The following is a 22498-nucleotide window of genomic DNA, read 5'->3' as shown; positions in this document are numbered from 1 at the left end:
ATATATATATATATATATACATACAGCTAATAGAGATTTGGTGGAGATTAGATCCTCATTTTTAATAAAGCCAAACTCGATGTAACTGTTGTCACACTTCCTGATTTTAGCTGATTTGGCTTTCACCTTACTTGATGAAGTGGACGGAGTTAAAGATTTGTCCATTGTGTTACTTAGCTCAACCCCACGCATCCTCAGCAGGTCCTCCTCAGGCCCCACAACATGCGTTTTGCGGACCCCGGACACGTGGTCCCCGGACCCCCGTTAGAGGGCCCCTAATCTAGAGAGAGCGTGTACAGCATAATGGATCCCTCTCTGCGTTCAAACCAGCCTTGAAAGATGTTACAGGCCGAGAAAAAGTGGCGTTCTGTTTGCAAAAGGAGGTTGTCTGGTATTTACAGCAGGGGTACCAATAACTTTTTTCTTAAATAATAACCGGTCATTATTTAAGAAAAAAGTTGTGATTTTTATCTAACCGCATAAACCTACTCAGCTTAAAGGTTACATTTTATCTATGTTTTCAGAGTGAGATTTTGCCACTGCAATAAAAGAGGTGCTGGTAAATGTGGAGTATTCTACTGTTGCTTTTTCTGGTGAAGGTCACATAGACACAGAGTGATTTTTACTTTTCCTTCGTGTTTGTTTGGAACCTGAGAAAACAATCAGAACACAGAATCTCAACCCAAACATTTAAGATGGTTTAAACCCCCCGTGGTGGATCTTCTGGGTTTAAAGACAACACGACTGAATGCAGGCCACTGGAGCGTATCCAGAGCTGCAGCACGTCCAGGCACGCCTGCACCAGACGCTGCCACGTCTGACTGAAAACATGCCAGAGAAGCTCCTCATCCGTCAGACAGCACTGTTTCAGCAGCTGACTTCAGGAACAAACGATGATAGACAAGCTTCATGGTACTCCCACCCTCCTCTCGCCATCCCCACAACGCCTGCAGTCACTGACGGAGCGTATTCCCATCGGTCTATTTCCAGAAAGCCAGACCACTAGAGCCCAGCTGTGACCGTTAAAGAGCCCTCCCTCTGTCTGTGCTCAGGGAATAACACACACCTGCTCTGTAGGGCATCACCAGAGCAACATGTCTCAGACGTTTCTCCTATAATCCTCAGATAAACTGCAGCAAACAAAGGATTAAGTAACAGGAGGTGACTGCAGCTTTCCCTTTCCTCCCTCTGGAGATCTGGGAACAGGTTCCAGAACTCCAGAGGACCGGTTTCATGGACGGCCGCCAGCTGCTCCGGATCTTTTTTTGTTTTTTTTTCATCTTTCGGTGTCGTCTGTGTTTACAGCCACCATGTGACTGAGCTGGGAGCACATAACTGAGCAGGAGGCGCGGGCCTCTGCTGACACGTGTGACACACGCCTGAGGCTATCGGGTTAAAGCTCCACTCGGCTTCTCCTTCTGGAAACTGGAGTTCACTGGAAACCAAGACGCTATATTGCCAAAAGTATTATGTCACCCCCCAAAACCGCTGAATTCGGGTGCTCCGGTCACTTCATGGCTACAGTGCACGCCAGCATTGGACCCAACTGCGATAAAACGCATCAGGACCTGTCATGGAAAATAATCCTTGCACCTAAATGTTCTGCAGTCAGCTGTTGGTGCCATGAAGAATTCAGCCAGGTGAAATCACAGAGCAGGTCAGTGGCTGCTGAGGAGCAAAGAGCACACAGGTCACCAGCTTACTGCTCCACAGCTAAAACTTCATGTGGGCCCCAGATTAGCTCAAGAGAACTTGATGGAATGGGTTTCCAAGGCCCCTCCACCGCCGCAGCCCAGCGTTACATCACCAAGAGCAATGCAAAGCATGGCATACAGTGGGTACAGCCGCCACCGGCCTCTAGAGCAGTAAAGATGTGTTTCTGGGGAAACTGGCCCTCCATTCTTGAAGCTCACGGGGAAGAGACTGTGGTGAGTCTGTTGTTCAGGAGCTGGGCTCAGTGAAGGGAACTCTTGATGCTGCAGCATGCCAACATGTGTCCAACTTTACAATCAAAGCTCAGGGTGGCTCCTTCCTGTTCCTGCTGTGATGAGTGAAGCCAGGCCTTCTCTTCCCGTCCAGCATCAGTGTCTGACCTCATAAATGCCCTTTCAGAAGACTGTTCAAAGTAAACCACAGGAAAAACCTTGCTAGAGGAGTTTGAGTCGTTTTCACTTCACATCATGTTAAACCCTGCAGATGAGGAACTGAGTGTGACTCAGATGAATCCCTGTGTGAAGGAAGAGGAGCAGATACTTTTGGCAACATAGCGCATGAGGCTCAGATGTGCAACTTTTGGGCTTCATGCTCACGTTGGCATTAATATAAGGGAAGCAAATGCATAAATAAAAAAAATATATTTTAAATTTCTATGTGATGTTTTTGTAATTCTAATGATGTTGATGAGATGCCATTTTTTAAATTACACAATAGTTTTAGTTAAATAATGAATAAATGTACAAAAAAAGGCCTTAATATTTTAGAATGTAATTTTTATTTAGAACTTTAATTTCCATTTCTAAAACCAATATCTTCACAGCCATGTTAGTCTGAAAATAAGGACGCTGAAGGCGGATCAGCTCAGTGACATCAGCATCCAGCAGTCTGGATCTCTGGCCCTCTGAAACATTTAGAGGAAGCTGAAAACTAAACAGGCATGGATCTGTCAGCTGCTATGGGAGAACACTACTGGGAGATTATCCTTCAGTCCATGCCTCAAACATATGAAGCTATCAGAAAAGCAGAAATTGGCCTCTGTATAAATTTTTCGGTTCATAATACCGCTCTTTTTCTGCCTGATCCTGAACAGAGATGTGCCAGAGAATACACCAAACTACCCTTTCTCTCTTCAAAACTCAAAGGTCTGCACTCTGCTTTGGACCTCTGGTCACACAACACCCTACTTGCCGGTGAATTTTCTGCAGAGAGGTGTTCAGGGAAGGCGACGTTTCTATGAACTGCGCCGCTTGATTTGATGCCACATGTTTTAGCGAGAGTCCCTATCTCTGACCTGACAGGATTCGATCAGCCAGCTAATCCCAGCGGTCCAGCTTTCCCTCGTGCTCGTCTGAGATAGCTACACGTCTGGCATGTTTTCCTCTCATTCCTGGCTGCGGCTCTGCTACCGGAGCTACCAGGTCTGCTTACACACACACACACACACACATACACACACACACACACACACACACACACACACACACACACACACACACACACACACACACACACACACACACTAGACACCCAGCGCTGACGTCTGCAGTGTGCACTTTTTGTGCCCACCGGTGGGATGCGTCTACACATGTACCTGCGTTGTGCTTTGCCAGATACTTGTCTTTGTACTGCTTCTTCTTCTTGCCGAACCAAGTGCAGCTGGCCTGCTGCTCCTGCTTGGTCTTCTCCATGGCGATGCACGCCACCCGCCTGTCAAACAAACAGTGTTTAGAGTCTTCCCGGCTCGCGCTGGGTGGCGGGGCCGAGCCCGTCTAGAGTCAGTGATAAAAGCCAGGTTTCCACTGCAGCAGCTATAACCAGGTGCCTTTCTGTGACATTCTGTGTCTGTGTGAGGGACCAGAGAGGAGGAATACTTACAGGGTGTATCAGTATGTAAAAAGATTCATTCATTTCAGTGGTTCGACTGAAAAAGTAAAATCTCTTCTGTTACATGGATCGTTACACATAGAGCAATACAACTAATGTTCATTTGTGTCAGTGTTAATCATTGTGGCTTACAGCCAATCAAAACAGCCAAAATCAGTTTTCAGGATAATTGGAACAATAAACCAACAAAAAAGAGGATTTTTAAACCTCTGTACAGGGTTTGCTCAGTATGAATTGCTGCATCACTGCAGCGTGGCCTGGAGGGCATCATCACACTGGAGCTCAGGCTGTTTCAGTCCTGTGCCCCTCATGGCCCGGATACGTCTGTGTGTGGCAGCCTTTCAAGCGCAGACACACACAATCCAGAATGGAAGAATCTTGCTGATGTAGGCCCAAAGATCTTTTTTCAGATGATCTACTCCAGCCTCCGTCTAAAACCCTGTGATTTCCCCCAAGACACTTTGATTCACAGTCCTCTAAAGGCTGCGCTTATCACTGCTGCTTATGAGCATCTTTTTCAAATCGTGCTTTTTCCTTCCACTCAACTTTCCATAAATGCTTGGATACAGCGTTCAGTGAACAACCAGCTTCTTTATTTATTAACTTTTGAGGCTTACTCTTCTGGTAGGTCTTCCAATGACTATCAAATGGGCAGCTGTTAAGTCAGGAGTCGTCCCAATGGTGGGGGAGACCAGAACAGACATGCAAAAACATTTCTTTATTTAAAAAAATCTTATTTAATATCCTTTGAAAAAATAAAAAGGTTCTGGTTTTTAATCATTGTATAGCATATTTATCCAAAAGAACAAACAAAAAGCATCTTTGATTTGATTTCTAATGATTATATCCCTACAACACTCAGCAGTGTCACATTGAAGTAGATTACCTCTACACTTTTAGACGAAACTATGTGTCAGTGGAAAGCTCCGGGCCACGAGGGTGCTGGCTGTACCAGGCTGCTTGTTACAAAACCCAAACTATCACATGATGGCTTCGCTGATCCAGAAGGCTTTGAAATACGGGAGGGAGATTGATAGCAACGATATTGAGTGGAGATGGGATTCAAACACAAGCTTCTCCCGGGGAGCTCACTGGTTCTTTCCCGTCACTTTCACGGCAGCACAATAAAACCTCCCATTTGCTCTGCTTTGATTTCTGAGTTTCTCCCAATATTCAGAGACCCTTTACAGGTTTTCATCAAGCTGACAGCAAATATGTTATCCCTCTTCAATGCTATGCACTCTGTGGACCCTATGGACTCCTGACCCTGTCAATAGCTGACTAGCGGAGCTCTGACAGGTGCTGGAGCTTTAACTCAACACTGCATCCAAACATGCGTAAAATTTATAACTCTCTAGACATTTCTGAACCGAAAGTCTGGGATTCCTTCAAAATTTGCCATCGGTAAAAGATTGAGATCAAGAGAAGACTGATGGAAATACTGCCTACAACTGGCTGAGAGACTAAAAAGAATGAAATCATCAACCTTCACAGGAAACCCGCTGAACACCAGTCTCAGGTGGAGCTGCTGTCAGCTACTGTGACGACTCGATGTTTAACTAGCCGGCATGTGTTTTGTGCACATGGGGAAACATTAATCTTTGTCAATTAATTCAGGGACACAGAGCCTAGACAATGTAGATGTGCAGCTTGGAGGGGTTTAAAGGTCGCTTTAGAGTAACAACGGCTGGAAAGTAAGAGGTGGCGGCTAAAGAGCGCATGTTTCACCTCTCCTCTGCCACCAAGCCAGTGAAGCCAGAAGGCGGGATCTGTTACATTTCTAACTTGTCTCAGCCAGACTTTAAATCAGTCACAAAGCGCAAAATCAAAGGTTCTAGTTTTAGTGCTGAAGTTCATGGCTTTTTATTTTTTGTCTAGGGAGCAAATTTGTCAATGTAACATGCAGAGTTGAACTGAAAATCTGATCAGTGTATCAGACCCTGACCTCTCTGTCATGTGACACGTTTAAAGTCCCCATTAAAAAGCTGCGCTCTCCTCTGAGTGCAGGGCAAGTCGTGGAGGGGCCTGTGTTCCAGTGCTTTGCAGAAGTAGCGTTGGATTATTGCCACTGATTATTCTCCTGCCTGAACAAAGCATCTGTGGACGGTCTGCAGGTGGTACAGAACGCTGCTGCTGAACACCGTTCTCCACTGGATCCCCATCCAGAGCGCACTTCAGCACCTTGCTTCTCACTTGTTGGGCTTTAAATAGCCAAGCACCAGCAAACATCTCAGGACTCTCACGCGTGTTTGTCCCTAGCAGGTCCCTGAGGTCATGTGACCTGCGGCCTGCTGTATGAGGCTGAAAACGAAGGGTGACAGGGCCTTCTCAGCAGTAGCTCCAGGACGTCTGAGCTTTTCAGAAAGCAACTAAAACCTAGTCTGCTTTTAATGAACCATTTCAGTGTACTGATGTTTTCATTATTTAGTTTTCTTGTGTGATCTATGTCTTGAAAGACGCCGTAAAAATAAAGTTTTGACTTACCTACCCGTTGAATTCTTTTCACATGTTCTCTCATTGCAACCACAAACTCCAAAGTATTTTGTTTTGTTATGTGACAGACCAACTCAAAGTAGTAGACGATGGCAAGATGAAGGAAACTGAACCATGGTTTGCAAATAAAAATGTATTATGTATAAAAATGGAACATTTGGCATTGAGCCTGAGTATTTAACATCCGATACACTGACCCCACTAAACGTGCTGCGTCTAGAAGCCGAATGAACAGAACCCCCTCTGTGTGTAATCCAGGTAGAAAGGCAGCTGTTCTGTGAAGGTCTCAGAGATGGAGAACATCAAACAGCCTCACAGAGACCAAGGGAAAGACAATAGAGGGAGAAATGGAGAAATGTTGGGGAGAGGTTTAAAGTGCCGTTTGGTTTTAAAATTACACCTTGACCCTTGAACATCTCACCGTCTCACATTACTCACAGCCGTACATGTCTTCTTTCACTACTCCAGGACCGAGTCGCTAGAGCAGCAGATTCAGGAGGGATTCCCACACTTCCCTCTCCCAAGACACCTCCCCCAGCTTCTCTGGAGGAAGCCTCTGCCAGGCCAGTGGGTTGTGAATGCCTCCTGGGTCGCCCAAGTGAGGTGTCTATCTGAAGCACATGCTGGAGCACCTCAGCTGAATCCAGAATGTGGAGGAGCAGTGGCTTTGCCTTGTGGCTCAGCTCTCTCTTCAGCACTGTAGATCAGTGCTAGATACTTAAACTCCTCCAGTCGTGGCAGCAGCTGAGAGGGCAAGCCACTCTCTTCCCGTTAAGAACCATGGCCTCGGATTTGGAAGAGCTGATCTTCCTCTCTGCCGCATGTTGTAGGTCTTTGCTAGAGGGGTCCAGCAGAACCACCTCACACACAAAAAGCAGAGATGATATCTGCTGATCCCTGAACCAGACCCCTCCGGTACTAGGCTGCATCTAGAAATCCTGCCCATGAAAGTTATAATCATGTGTGGCGACAGAGGGCAGCCCTGCCCCAGTGCCTACTCACACCATCATCTCATATGGAAAGACTGCAAACATACCAAGACAGTAATTTCCCTTCTGGGATTATTAAAGTAGATCTGACTCTGATTCTGATTTGACAAGGCTGTCCATCTAAAGTGACCCGCGTTTATCAGCGAAGCAACCAAGAGGCCCACGGTAACCCAGAGGAAGCTGCAGAGATCCACATCTCACGAGGGAGAATCAGCAAAACTATCAGTCATGTCCTCCACTAATCTGGGCTTTACGGACAAGTGCTAAGAAGAAAGCTGATGAAAGAAAGCCACAAGAAGGCTTGTCTTGCAGTTTGCCTAATATCAGTACAGGGGACACCGCTAGAGACCAAAACAGAACTTTCTAACCTCCATATAAAAAGCTATGAGTGGCAGAAAAATCACGGTGGTAGCAGCATCATGCAGCTTCCATGTCCTTCTCCAGCAGAAACAGAGAGGTTGATCAGAGTTGATGGAGGGACTGATGGAGCTAAAGAACAGGCCAATCCTGGAAGATACCCTGTTAGAGGCTGCTAAAGACATGTGAGCTGCTGCTGAGGTTCCCCTTCCAGCAGGACAACAACACTCATCCAGAGCTGTGGTTAAACGATTCCCAGAGAGAAAGATCCATCCATCTGAACGACCCCCTTCAGAGTCCAGGCCAGAATCCATTCGAGAATCTGTGGCAAGACCTGAGACATGATTTTTCACCAAAGTTCTGCTTTCAATCTGCCTGAAAAGAACGGGCAAACCCTTCAGTTTCTAGACATACCAAGCTGGTGGAGGCAACACACCTAATGAGCGTGTCCATTCACCTGGCTTTATTCACAATAGAACCACTCTGACGTACACAGTTATCAAGTTCTTCTTCTTTGCTAAACAATAAAAGGTAACACTTTATTTGAAGGGGTGTACATAAGACTGACATTACATTGTCATAAACATGACATAACACCTGTTATGAACATTAATGACTCTTTATGAATGTTTAGGACTGTTGTCATTAATTGTCATTGGGTAAGTTATGACACTATTAAATCAAAGTTCACATTGTTTAAAATGTCTTTGTTATGACAAGCCCTTAAATTAACAAAACCCCAAGTCAAGCCCTTAACTTAACCAAATCCCAAATCAAGCCCTTAATTTAACCTAATCCCAAATCAAGCCCTAAACTTAATTTAACCTAATCCCAAATCAAGCCCTAAATTTAATTTAACCTAATCCCAAATCAAGCCCTTAATTTAACCTAATCCCAAATCAAGCCCTTAATTTAACCTAATCCCAAATCAAGCCCTAAATTGAACCTAATCCCAAGTCAAGCCCTAAACTTAACCTTGTCTCTGTTAATGTCAAGTTTTCATAACAAAGACATTTTAAACAATGTCAACTTAGCTTTAATAGTGTCATAATTTACCGAATGACAATTAATGACAACAGTCCTAAACATTCATAAAGAGTCATTTATGTTCATAACAGGTGTTATGTCATGTTTATGACAGTGTAATGTCAGTCTTATGTACACCCCTTCAAATAAAGTGTAACCCAATAAAATAATAAACAAAGCAGTATTATACGAGTTAATTTGTCTTCCCCTGGCCCAGGCTGGACTTGCGCGATGTTCTAAATATGGTTGAAACGTTACTGAATAATAACAGTTTTGAGCTCTTAATATTTCGCACAGAAAGGTTTTATCGGGAGCCCCGACAGTTTTGCTTCCCGACGTATTTCCGCCACTCAACAACGAGGAAATATGTCACGTTTACGTCGGGTGCACATGCGCACTTGGGTCAGTTTGCCACATTAGAAATCACTGAGCCTGACAAGAGTTTATATAAACCGCCTCCCTCATTCAGATTACAATTTCATTCAGATTGATCTTAATCCGATCACAACATTCCGATTGGCTTGTTTACATGACGCATCTTTATTCCGATAACTTTTATCCATGTAAATGTAGCTAATGTTGACTCAGGGAAGCCAAAGAAAAAATCGGATCACTTTTATTCGCAAACATTTTCGAACCTCTGTATTTCCTCCACGTCGTAATTATGCCACGCGTTGTCTGTGCAGCACAGGACATTCAGATAAAATACATTAAAGTTTGTGGTTGTAATGCGATAAAACAATGGAAAAAAGAGAGGATGATCTGGCAAGGAGCTGAGCAAAACATTTGTTGTTGTGAAGCGCCTAATAAGTCTGCTTTGCGACGTTCTACCAGAGTCCCTGGCAGCAGCTGTCATGGCTGCAGTGGAAAGCTGCCGTCTCCTGAGCCGTCGCCGGGGCCGTCTCCGTCACACTCACCACTCCTGCAGCTCGGGGGACGGGATGAGGCCCGCCGTGCCGTTCTTGGTGTTCTCCAGCTTGCCCTGCCACCAGTTGTGGTCGTCCTTGGAGATGATCTGGATGATGTCGCCCACGCGGAAGCGGACGCCGGCCTCCTTGCAGGGGATGAGCTCGTCTTTGGAGGGGTCGTACTCGAACTGGGCTCTCACGTAGATCTGCGGTGAAAAACAAAGTGACCGCAGGTCCAAACCAGGATCTGGCAACTAAACACAAGGTGTTGATGATGGAAAGCGTTATCAGAGGCGAAGGGAGGTAAAGGTGCCTACATGGTGTGAATATCTGACTGCTAGATTTTTCAGGGAGCTGGAAAGGGACCATAGGGGGGTTTCTGGTTGCCAGCATGGAAATTAGTTTCCAAGGATGGGTGTTCAGTGGTGAGATAAACCCAAACACTACCGGTCTATTAATGAGCCTCTTCACACACGGGTAATTACAGCACAGGCATTGTTTCCATTAGATTGGAAACAGTTTGGCTTTATCCTGCCTGAAGACTACTGGAACCACACAGAGACTGTTAGTATGAGTGAGGATAAATGTTCAGAGGGAGCTGCTGAGCCTCTGCTGGGGGGGAGGGGGGAGGATCTGAGGAAGCCTGACTCTTACCTTAACTGACATTTTGTCCTTAGTGGGTCTGGATCCGATCTAGGATTTGAAAGCATCACACAGATCATGCAGTGAAATGACTTAAGAGCAGAGTGGGGATGGGATCAATGCCACTTAGAGGCCTACGGGTCCTTAGATGGTGTCTTTAAGCTCCTAACTGCTTTTGGGTATGTCACGAACAAGCAGATGTTAACGTCCGATTGTCTGCTGCCCTCTGCTGGCCACCCAATGAGTTTCTCCATTTACCATAATCTCAAACATGTGAGATCAACACTGCCAGAGGTTAAACGCTGCCTGTGGCCTCTGTTTTGACGGAAAGAAACCTGCTGCAGGACAGACTGCAGGGTTCATGTCTGACTGGGGATCAGTGGGTTCAACAATGCCTGTGCTGTCGTTACCAGACCTCCAAGGAAAGCAGGGGTGGCGAGGACGACTGAAATAAAGCCATAAAGCAAGTATGTCCCGATCCAGTCACACATATTAGACCAGAGTCCTGATCTAACGGAGTCTCTGATAAAACCTAATGCTGCAGAGGTCTACTGTCTGGGATCTTGTCATCTGTGATGTTATGTTATGTTTTATTGCCATAATGAGGTTGGCTTTTCAATAACGACCTGCTCGTTCTCTCTTTACAACCACACTTACAGTAAAAAAAAAAAAAAAGAGCCAGCTACAGCTCCCTGTTTGTGAGCAGCTCTGTGCTCTGGTCTCAGGCATCCCTGCATGAATTATTGTCATGTTTAAAGCAAAACGGGCTGCAACGTGACTCAGTTGGCAGCACTGCTGGCCTTGCAGCAAGAAGGTCATGAGTTTGAATCCTGACCTGGAGTCTTTCTGCATGGAGTTTGCATGTTCTCCCTGTGCCTGCGTGGGCTCTCTCTGGCTACTCCAGCTTCCTCCCACAGCCCAAAAACCTGACTGCTAGGTCAGTCGGTCTCTTAGCTGTGTGCGTGGCTGTTTGGCCTGTGAGGGACCGGCCACCCATCCAGGGTGGAGGCAGGTCTTGTCTGGCTAGCCCTGCCCTGCATGAATAAGCGGGTATTGATAATGGATAGACAAATAAAATAGCTACGTTTTTGAAGTGGGACTGATTTTGTCTGCACACATTAAACGGGAACCATATTAAAATAAACCACAACTTATATCATCTAAACAGACAACAGTTTAGAGAAGAATACTTTAGCGGCTTTCTTAATGGAGCTCACCCATACTGCATCTGTCCTGCATGCACAGGGCTGTTGATTTTATTTATTTCATGAAGCATCACTCAACAGCTTGATGCCTAATCTTAAATAACTCAGACCGGTATTGAGGATAAACAAAGTTATAATCTGGATGGAGAACCCTCACTATTAGAAAGCAGGCAGAGAACTGTGGACTCAGCACTGTGTTGTCTCATCCCACATGTGCTCCTCCATAACATCTCGTTTTATTTTGCAGTGACCTGAGAATGAAGGGAAATATTTCTACCGCCGTTTTGGTTTGGATCCTATCTAATCCTGTTCATTGGATACTAATTGTCAAGGAAAGCATTGTGAAATGCACGGTGGAACAAAAACCAAGGGGCGCCCCTTAGCCATGTCCTACTTTGCACCATTATTTCTCTCTAACCTGTATTTTTTGGGAATGAAATGGACCTGGAGGTCATTTTGTACCAACTCTGCATCCATTTATAGCGACCTGCTTTAACAACTGACGACTTAAGATAACTTTCTATAATCTACTCATATTTGCTCTTTACTGCAGGGCGTTTTGGTTAAGGGACTCCTGTACAAATGGTCTCCCGGAGTTATTCCGGTTTGATCAGGGTCAAGTTTCACAACAGTGGACTGATCTTAAAAAGAATCCTTAAAACCGTGAGCAAATACACAAGTTCAAATAAATTCAATTATGAAATTTTATTGTTCTTTATAGTTAATTAAAAACAATAATCAACAGGAATAAGCTGATAAACACTAATTTAAGTGGGCATGAAGGGACTAAACGACAAAGCGTGGGAACAAAGGTTGTTGGCGGACTGACTTCTTCAAAATAAAAGCAGCCATCACTGGCATTACTGTGGTCGTTGAGGACTTGCTACTGAGCGTTATTTCTGTTTCTACAAGCTGGGCGAGGTTTTGCCCACACAGGAAGGTGTGATTGTTGGGAGAGAACCGACTGGGGGACCAGAGAAACTCCTAGGTGTGTTTTTGATCTAACACATCTGGATCTGTAGCTTCTTTTAACAAACAGCCAGTTTATCTCTGCTGGTATCGCTCTCACCGTTTCCTCTCGGACCGGAGGGGGGAGGCATCGCGTTCTCAGAATCAATAAAACCCCATTACCTCAGATCGCCTCAGAAGACAGTGTAATATGGATCCGGACACAACGTGGTCTGCTAAAAGCTGAGCAGCGGCTAGAAACCATGAACTTTTTGGGCAGAGCCCCGTTTTCATCACAGGATGCAGCCAACGACGGTCTACACTGACCCCAGCATCAGGACCAGGAAAGGCAGGATTAAGGTGCGGTTAGTAAATAAAGAGGGCGAGAGTGTCTTCTTTAATCTATTAGAACCAAAGAATACACTTTATTAGAGATTTAGTACCCAGCCAGTTATTGACCTCTGCGTGTCATGATTGGCCACAGCTTCATTCCTGTCCGATAGCGTCAAGAACACAACAGGGCAATGAAAGGGTTATGCAGTGCCCTACAAAACTATCCATACGCCCCATGTCAGATCTTGTCACATTACGTCCCCAAACTTCTACCCATTTTGTTCGATTTTAATGTGACAGACCAAGACCAAAGTAGTGCAGAACTAGGTAGCGGAAGACAAATGTATTCCAGCCTCTTAAGTCTGCTGCCAAAAGTCCCCTAAATCAGTAAATAGAGTCAAGATGTTCAGGATTTATTAGATTTACTATAAATCCAGCTGGTCTGTGACGTCTTAGAGGTTTGTTAGAGAACGTTAGTCCATTTGCTCTGCATTAACGATGCTACCTGAGGTGGGGCACATCAGTCTGAATAAAGCTATCAATTAATGTTTCAGGTCAAGGCATATTCATCCGTTGAGGTTATGCTTTAAAAGCCCTGTTCACAGTAGCTCTCCATCCAGCCATGTTGCACATAAGAATGGCCAAAGACTTCCCCTTGTAGATGTGCACAGGGGCTAGAGACATACCCCAAAGGACTTGCAGCTGCAATTGCAGTAAAAGGCAGCTCTACAAAGCAGAGGTGTGGACTTTGACTTGATGACTTGAGGCAGGGACTTGGACTTGAGAGTTTTTTTTTAACTAACTGGACACGTTGAAAAATTGGGTAATGGAGCTTTTCCCCAGCTTCCAACAACCAACATGTAGGGGGAACCCTGAGCAAGTTGTCAGTCCATCGCAGGGCTGAAACAAGTGAAATATTTATAGGGAGCATTTATTTAGATGCTTTGGGACATTTAAACACTTAGTTTTTTATCTGCAGTATTTCAGGTTCATTATGACTTGGCTTGGTCTCAACCTCAGTTACAAAGTAGTGACTCAAGGGGGCATCATAGCAAATACCCACCACCCTTTTCAACTTATTGCTGAAAAGCTTTGGAATCTATGAACCCTTTAACTTCCACTTCACATATGTGCTACTTTGTGTTTGTGAGTCCAATCAAATCCAATCAAATAATGCACAAAAGTTCTTGGTTTTAGGCTGAATTGTGCGGAAAAGTTTGAGGGGTGGGAATACGTCTGCGAGGCCCTGTATGAGGGGAGCGTGTGTGAGCGGGCATTACCTGTCGACCCTTGGGCTGGATGGTGGACGGCAGGTCCTGCAGAGTTGAAGCATTAATTACAGAGAGAGCTTTAGATCGACTGTTAACGGCGAGTAGTTTTACGCTAGACATCGGCATGCATAACCATCTGCGACCTAGCATGCATGAAACAAACAGACAAAAGCAGACAGCCAGGGACGGTGAAAAGGCGGAGAAGAGGGCTTCTCATCTGTTCCAGCAGATCTGGCTGCGGAGCAACCGAGCGAGCACACGGCAAGCCAAGCAGCTGCAGCACCAGCACCACCGCAGCCTCTGTCTGGAGCCTTGGTGGGGGGAAATAAGGGGTCCTGCACAAAGTGACTGGGCGACAGTCCGAGTGGGAGCGTAGCCCCTCCCCCTGCTCTGAAGCGCTGACAGAGGGCCAGCTGTGCAGTATCAGCAGAAGGACATGGCACACGGCACGCTCTCTGAGGCACACCAATTTGTTAACTGAGATATCGGACACAGGAGGGGCCTTCGATTCAAACATATGAAAAGGTTGGTGGTGGTGGTGGTGGTGGTGGGGGGGGGAGCGACAGCGGGCCGAGAGCCAGTTGAACCGCATGAGCGCCCGCCTGCGTCAGATCCCGCTGCTGCTCAAACAGTGGCGGGGCCAAACAGAAGTGAGACACAAATCGGAGTGGGTGAGTGGGGGGGACATTTATACGGAGAGACGGGAGACACGGACGAGTTGGAGGACCATAACACAGCGGCGGGACAAATGAAACGCTCCGGAGGGCACACAGAGGTGGGTTGGGGTGTGTCTGTGGGAGAGAGGGGGGGGGGGGGTTCTGGGGAGGGGGTCCTTACCAAGATAGAACTGTTAATGCTGGAGTGGCCATTGGCAGGGGACTGCCTGGAGGTGCTGGGGGACTCTTTCTGAAATAAGACACACAGGTCAGCAGCGCCCAGCAAGCACACACACACTCATTCTCTCTCTCTCTCTCTCACACACACACACACACACACACACACACACACACACACACACACACACACACGCTCCTGGGCATTGATCGCAGGTGATGGGGGGGGGGGCTTTATTTGGAGCGCGCAACAGCAGACCCACCACGGCGCTGACGTAATGAAATGCGTCAACACAACATGGCAGGCGGCTTCACCAGCAGCCCTCACAGCCTGCACCAAGGTACGACACCACAGGGGGGCGCTAGACAGACGTAAGATCCTCTTCAGAGCAGCAGAGAGCATGAGGTCATCACTGACACACACAGCCACAGCTCAAAGCCACGAGGGAAGGTCTGTGTGTGCGCAGGACGACCAAAAGAGCTGAAGGACGGGTGACATCATCACTGAAGCCGTGTCGGCTGAGCTGGAAAATTACGTGCAGAAGGAAATAAAGCTTGTGCATAAATAACGTCTCACTGACAATGGTGATAAAGAATGGTTCAAAAGGAAAAAGAGACAACACATTTAAGCACGGCTGGGGTTGGTTGTCAACAAAAGCCTGGCCTCTACAGATTATTCTAGATATATTATTTTGAGGGCTGTACAGTGGCGCAGTGGGTAGCGCTGTTGCCTTGCAGCAAGAAGGTCCTGGGTTCAAGTACACCCTGGGTCTTTCTGCATGGAGTTTGCATGTTCTCCCTGTGCATGCGTGGGTTCTCTCCGGGTACTCCGGCTTCCTCCCACAGTCCAAAAACATGACTGTTAGGTTAATTGGCTTCTCCAAATTGTCCTTAGGTGTGAGTGTGTGTGTGAATGGTTGTTTGTCCTGTTTGTCCCTCTGTGTTGCCCTGCGACAGACTGGCGACCTGTCCAGGGTGTACCCCGCCTCTCGCCCGGTGAACGCTGGAGATAGGCACCAGCAACCACCGCGACCCCATGAGGGACAAAGCGGTTTGGAAAATGGATGGATGGATATTATTTTGATATTCTACATACTGTAAGAGCCGCTAACGCCTTCTTCTTCTTCTGTCAGAGCGTATGCGTGGAATGTGGGAGAGGACTGCTGTCCTGGCAGTCAAAACTCAGGGTAAAGGGGCCACTATCTGCCCACTTTCAGGTCTTTTGGTCTTCCACATTTGTCTTAGTGTTGGTCGGTGTGGGTGGGAGAGATGTGTGCACACAGGGGGTGGACAAAACGTGCCTTTCAAGGTGTGAAAAGTGACTTTCAGGTAGGTCTTTACCCACCTGCTGTTTGGGGTGAGATGGTGGTAAATTAAGGGAGATTACAGAAAGCTTGAATTCAGACGGTTTCATCATTTTCCCCTTCATTTCTGGTCTAAACAGTTCCTTTGGGTTTAAAGCAGGACAGCTCTTGGGACAGGACAGTCGGCAATGATCAAACTTGGAATGTGAAGGCATTAAATTCAATTCCTCCAAAAACGGAAGCAAAGAGTTTCTGGATGACAGCTCTTGCTCTTATCATAAAAACCTTTAGATCTGAAGTTGCACATTTATGCAAACAAACTAAAAGCGTTTCATCCTGCAGATTTTAGGGAAAACGTGACAAGAGCTCTTAAACAGATCTTCATGTAAGGTTTACACACACCTCCGTGTACAAAGTCTTCCTTTCAGGTTTCATTCTATTTTCTCTAAAGTTTACATATTTTTAGTTAACGTCTGAACACAATGAACAATCTGAAGCCAGATTTCTTGTTTGCGTGCACAACCTAAGCCAATGAAGGTGACTCTGATGTAACCAGAAGGTATAACTACTGCTGGTGTGGCCCAAACAGGGAGTGAGAAAAGGCAGCAGCAGCGCAGGGAGGATGACCTTTAGTGGGAGAAGAGACGGAAAGCTGAAGACACAAAACCCGGTGACTAGAAATATCGAAATCAACCTTTAATGCATCTGCTAGTTCAGAGACTATCGTGGAGAATAACCAGACTTCTTGGAGAACGTCGGGCTTTTAGCCCAACCAGCTGTGATGCTGTGAATTTTGGTGCGTCTCGCCTCGTTACTGTCTCTAAAGGTGAGCTGTATCAGGTGCCAGACTTGTTGAGTTTGGAAATAAACACACAAAAAGTGTCTTTAAGGGTGAAGCATTGTCAACAGAACAGTTAGGAGCTAAATGTGACGGCTGGAGAATGGATCTGGAAATCTTTCAAGTGGGGACAGAAACTGGGAAGAAACTGATTTTCTGATGTCCACCCCTGCTGTGTGTGTGTGTGTGTGTGTGTGTGTGTGTGTGTGTGTGTGTGTGTGTGTGTGTGTGTGTGTAGTAGTTGGTTTGAGGACAGGATCAGACAGGTGTAGGGTCACTCCTGACGGATAAAGAAAAGGAGGAGCAGGAGGGGTTCCGGTATCTTTGTTGTGAAATTGGTGTGCTACGTATCTGAACCAGCCCAAGCAAAACACACACACAGCTTTCTTGGGTTACACACACACACGCGCACTCAGTAAGGAGGCGAGCAGTTAGTAACCAGATCAGCAGGACGCAATCAGCAGTAAGGAGCAGAGGAAAGTGAGGAGGAGGAGGAGAAAGAGGAGGAGGAAGAGGTGTTACCTCGCAGGAGGAGCCCTGTGTCCGGTAACTTGGCACGATTTTAAAGGTGATGCTGCCTCGCATTTCCCTCTGTGGACAAACACACACACACACACACACACACACATAGTACTGTTAGTTTAAGCGTTTGTCAGACTGATCTGACGACACGTTTGGTTCTCTGATCGCTGGAGAGGAATCCTGATACGCAGAATGAGAAGAACGTCTGCAAAAAGCGGACACCTTGGTTTGGACATACACAACAGAAAAAGTGTTGTGTGCTTTTGTTTTCTGCCACCTGTCCCAGAGCTTCATATAAACATTTTTTTTTGGGTAATTTTCTACCATCTTTGCCCGTCTAGTGACTGAAAGCTCTTTGCAGGGTGGCCCAGGCTCAGTCAGGTTGGACGGGTGAGTCTTTAGGCTCCCTGCCTGTGGGGAACAAAAGGATCCCCCCCCCCCCACCATGACGCTGCCACAGCCATGTTCCCTGTCAGGGATGCTGTGTTGAGATCTTCAGTGTTACAGTGCTGTTTTGCACATATGCCACATGGTTGCATTTCGGTCTCGTCTCTTCCACGTGTTCGCAGCGTCCCGCAGATGGATCGTGCCAAACGGCACAGAGGACTTCCTCTTCCTGTCAGCCTCAGCTTTCTGATGCCACTCCAGGTTTGTTGAGTGCACTGCTAACAGCTATACTGAGAACAAAGCACATACACATGCATGCACAGTCCTGCCGCACTTTTCAGACTTTACAGGCAAACGATTTTGGAAAAATATGCCAGGCCATCCTTTTACCTCCAGGTCTGTCACATAAAATACTCAGATGTGTGGCATTAAGTTGACTAAATCTGATAACGGTACAGAGGATTAATACTTTTAGAAGATCTATCCTCATCACCTTTAGTATCAGTGCCGGCGGTTCTCCTTTTGCCCACAGCTGCTGTTACACGGCTTCATCCGGTCACAGTGTTCACAGTCTGGGCTGCTTCTGTCTCTAAAGTCAGGCTGACTTTCTCTTGTTTTATTGTTCTAATCCTCTCCCTGCTTCCTCTTACTGCCATTTTTACATCCTTTTAACAGCAACGAGGGCTTTCGTCCCACTATTACTGCATTGTAGCTTTTTTTCCCCTTCAGTTTCTTTTGTCTCCTTTGCTCCTTTCATAAATTAGGAAACAATGCGGGTGCGCTTGGATCTGTCCGTGGGTGTCTTGTAGGAGACAGAGCATGTGACTTAGAACAAATTCATCAGCGCAGCGAGCCCATGGAAGGCAAATCTGTTCAGACGAAGTGCTGCTGCTGCAAACCGTGCAGAAACGGAGAAGTAAACAAGAAAGACCTGTCTCCCTTTTACTCATGGAGGTCTGCCGGTGGCTACCTGGGCTCCAATGATAACAGCATCAGGAAAGGGACTGAAGAAAAGTGGCAATAATGAGGGGGATTATGACGGGCATTTCCAAAGAAGAAGCCCTACAGTTTGCGTGCTTGCTGACTCAACGCTCCGTCTGTAATCGCGCAGGATTCTGCAACAATTTGTTAGCAACAGCTCTTTGTTGTGTCTTGGATGCAGCTGTTTTTGTCACTGGTCTTTCATCTCCTTTGTCTAAACACGCTGACTTCAGCTTTAATGACTTTGTTGTAGGCCTTTTATATGTTTTCCAAGTGCTCAACGTCTTGTTAAACTTAGTCTAATATTTCCACGGGCTTCTTGCAACTAAGTTTATTTCTAATGCCCAGTAAAAAGTATTCATTTCTTTTGAACTTTAAAGCCCTCGCTTCAATGATTTTAATTTCAGAGTTTATGCCATAGCAACACGTCAATGTGACGGGGGCAACGTAATTAAACAGTCCAGAGCGCTCAGCACTGTTCAAACCGTTATTCACAAATGGAGAGAGTATGGTGCAGCTGGAAACCTAATAAGACACGGCCTGACCCGACAGGCTGGACAAGGACAGCGTTAATCACAGAAGCAGCCTAGAGGCTTCTGGTGACTCTGGAGGAGCAGCAGAGATCCACAGCTCAGGGGCGACAATCTGTGGCCCAGACACAGTACAGCATCTCAGCTCTTAGTCAAAAAACAAAAAAGTGCTGTATGAACTCTGAAGGGGGCGGAGCTTGGTGACGGAGCGTTCCTGGGTCTGCGTTTGTGACTGGTTGGGAGGATGTAATGAGTATTAACCTACATGATAGGCTAGAATACAAAAGGAAGGAAAAAAATTTCTATTGAACTTTTTATTTAACAATTTTTTGTTTACCACACGTTTATTGATCGATATATATCGTTATTGAATTATCGTCCGGCCCTATGCCTTACTTTCTAGATCTTTATTTAAATAATTTGAAAATTGAAAAGAAACATTCTTCTTCAACTTAAAAAATTATACCCTACTTTGTGTTGTTTTATCAGATAAAATAACAAAAAAAATGCATCAAGGTTAGCAGTCGTAACTAGTTGCAAATCTCAAGGGGCATGAGTACTGAAACATACAGGTACTGTAGCGGTATCACCCTTGTTTCCAGACGGTGTTTTGGTCTTTCCTTGCAGGTTTTTGCTATTCTAAAGCCCACTACAAATGCCAGTTTTTGATTTAGTGATGTTTAAAGCTTTGTCTGTAGATAAAAAGTTGCCATAAAGTTCTGAACCCGAAGCACTACTGTTTTCAGAAGCTTGAAAAAGAAAGAAGCAAAATGTAGCGTAACCCACCAGCATCCTCTGTAGCTGCTCCACGGTCTGGTTGATCACACTGATGCCGTTGATTTCCCTGATCTCATCTCCAACGTGCAACGTTCCTGGAAGGAAACACGAGTTCAGGAGACAAGGACGGTGGAACATCACAGTCATGCTACATTTATTAGCCTGTGGTGCTCCTTTTCCTACCGTAGCTACAGCAGAGCTAAACATGCCTTTGTTTACCACATTACCAACCAAAAAAAAAAAGGTTAATTAAAAGGAGTCTGCAACCCCTGTAATAAGAGCTCTTGCAGATCTGCTGGTTCAGACTGCATTCTTAAATAAATGGTTCTGTTTTCATCAGATTGATTTAAAAATACTAATAAAATGCCAATATGGTTGATCAGCAGTGAAACAAATTGAAAATTTGCAAAGTCCAAACTTTTTCAACCCTAGGGTTCGAAACTTGCTGGGTTAAAAAACAAGAACCCAATCTGGGTAATCTTATTATTCTTATCCCGAGTCAAATACGTACGGCTCCAAGCCCGGTTTGTTTTAACACAGCAGGGTTGTGCGATGGGTTTGATCCAGCTCACTGAGTTGGGTGTTCAACCCAAAAACTGGGTTAAAGTGATTAATGTGCAACGTTTAGTCTAGCAAAGAGTGGCTTGGAAAGAATAACCCACCCCCCGCGGCTGACTAAACCTGGGCCAAAATGAAAGAGATTCATTTGTAGCTGCACTTTGGGAATAAAATGTTACCATCACTGAGTCTGAAGCTGCTGTTTTCCTTCCAGTCGCTGGATTTGTGATTCCACTACCGGCCACACGTCCCCTAAGAAAATTATTTCTCTTTATTTACACCCTGTAAGTCAAAAAGCCCGTGAACGACATCAAACATGGCTGCATTTTTTAAATCAATACTTTTTAAAGTACCTTTATACTACAACGCTCTGCTGATTCCTTATGGGCTCCCATGTTTATCCAACCCTAGCAGGAACCTCTTGATATCGCTACATCTTCATTTAACACTAACTTTTAAAATAACTGATTAAAATGAATCTTTTTAGGCAAGTCTTTAACCGTAAGGTTAATTTGACATGATATTCAAGCAGAATGCCGTTTTGTTACATGCCGCGGTGTTCTCTGTTCCAGACCTTTTTAATTAAAGCATTTTAATTTTCTACAGTACAAAAATCTTGACCTTTTGGTTGTAAAAGGACAAACGGAGGCTGATGATGTGACTAAGATTAATTTGAACCACTAGAAACAGTAAAAGAACCATTAAAGAACCGTTTTTTTTTAACGTTTCTTGGCAACATCTAAAAAAATAAAAGTAGAAATTATCACAATTTTTGTGGTGAATATTTTACTTTGCGTTGCAACTTTCCATATATATTTTCCTCTAAACTGAGGGACATAAGATGTAGCTGTGACTTTATTTATTCCTTTATTCTTTTGATCTTTTAAACTGTCTTTCAATGCGTTATCAAATTAAACAAATGTATTAATTTCGACTCACAACCCTGGAAATCGTTCGACACAACTATGGAAAATAATTTGATGAAAAGCATAAAGACAAGGTTGTTGCGTTTGTTTGGGCTTGTGACGGTGAAATGAACTGAAGCAGAGAAGCTGTGGCCATTTTCTATGTGTCGAAGGGGTATGCAAAGATACGTTAAGGATGTAATATCCGTAATTATTGGTTATCGGCCATAACGGCAGTAACAGATATCAGGTTCATCCCACATTTTCATTTAGGTGCCTCCCTCATGAACAGAAGCCCCTGACATTATTATCCAGCATCGTTTTACCTCTCTACCACCTTATTTCATCCTGTGGAATATGTTCAGTGGGCTCTGATCAGGCCGCCGTTTAGTTCACAGTGGTGGTTGGAAGAACCAAGTATCTCCTTCTTCCTTTTTAACCCAAAAACCGGATCTCAATTTTGGACGCAAAGTTTGACGGATACTTACAAACTCCTGTCCCAACAGCATTAACTCAGTAGTTGAGTTAAACGAAACAACCCAGCAGTTTTTTTTATGTCTAATGTCTTCTGTGAAGTCGGGTAAAGACTGTTGACTTTAATTTATATTAAAAAACAGGTATTCATGGTTTGGTGTTGATTCACAGAAACGCTTGTAAAGGGTTCTTGGTGAAGCTGCAGCTAGAAGTGGAACCGCACCTTGTCTGTGGATCATTCCTCCGTGCATGATCCTGGCCACGATGCAGTGGTTTGAGTCGTTCATCTTCAGCGTGATGCCCTGCGGGATTTCAAACAGCTGAGTTTCATCACCACAGACTCTCCTTCCCGGCGTCACACATGTGGTGAAACATCTGGAGGTAGGCGTTCCAAATGCTGAAGCTGTCAGAGCACGTACCATGGGTTCGTCTGTGTTCTTCTGGAACTGGACCAGGCGGACCCTGGTGACGTTCTCCAGGTCCATGTCTCCATTCGCGCTCTCCGGGGACTCTCCGTTCAGGTAGGGCGAGGTGGGTGGAGGGGTGACGCGCAGCGCATCGTCGCTGTAAACCTCGTGGGCGACCACGTCATGGGCCTGCAGCAGCGCCTGTTGGTC

General features: G+C 45.5%; 1 protein-coding gene across 15 annotated transcripts in view; it reads right to left on the bottom strand.

The window, feature by feature from the left end:
- The window catches only part of caska (calcium/calmodulin-dependent serine protein kinase a), a 200182-nt gene that overhangs the window by 10151 nt on the left and 167533 nt on the right, over window positions 1-22498 (bottom strand). For 4 of the 15 annotated variants that reach the window (XM_036138860.1, XM_036138861.1, XM_036138862.1 and 1 more), the window contains 9 exons: window positions 22301-22489; window positions 22105-22183; window positions 19954-20039; window positions 17270-17338; window positions 14610-14678; window positions 13782-13817; window positions 10028-10066; window positions 9383-9579; window positions 3308-3423 (listed from right to left, as the gene is read on the bottom strand). In XM_036138860.1, the coding sequence (XP_035994753.1) occupies window positions 3308-3423; window positions 9383-9579; window positions 10028-10066; window positions 13782-13817; window positions 14610-14678; window positions 17270-17338; window positions 19954-20039; window positions 22105-22183; window positions 22301-22489 (880 nt within the window). The remainder of the gene's footprint in view (window positions 1-3307; window positions 3424-9382; window positions 9580-10027; window positions 10067-13781; window positions 13818-14609; window positions 14679-17269; window positions 17339-19953; window positions 20040-22104; window positions 22184-22300; window positions 22490-22498) is intronic. The other 11 variants (XM_036138864.1, XM_036138868.1, XM_036138865.1 and 8 more) reach the window with 4 other exon arrangements.

Source organism: Fundulus heteroclitus, chromosome 7, assembly GCF_011125445.2.
Source record: "Fundulus heteroclitus isolate FHET01 chromosome 7, MU-UCD_Fhet_4.1, whole genome shotgun sequence".
Taxonomy (NCBI): domain Eukaryota; kingdom Metazoa; phylum Chordata; class Actinopteri; order Cyprinodontiformes; family Fundulidae; genus Fundulus; species Fundulus heteroclitus.
This window is presented reverse-complemented; position numbering and strand designations above follow the sequence as displayed.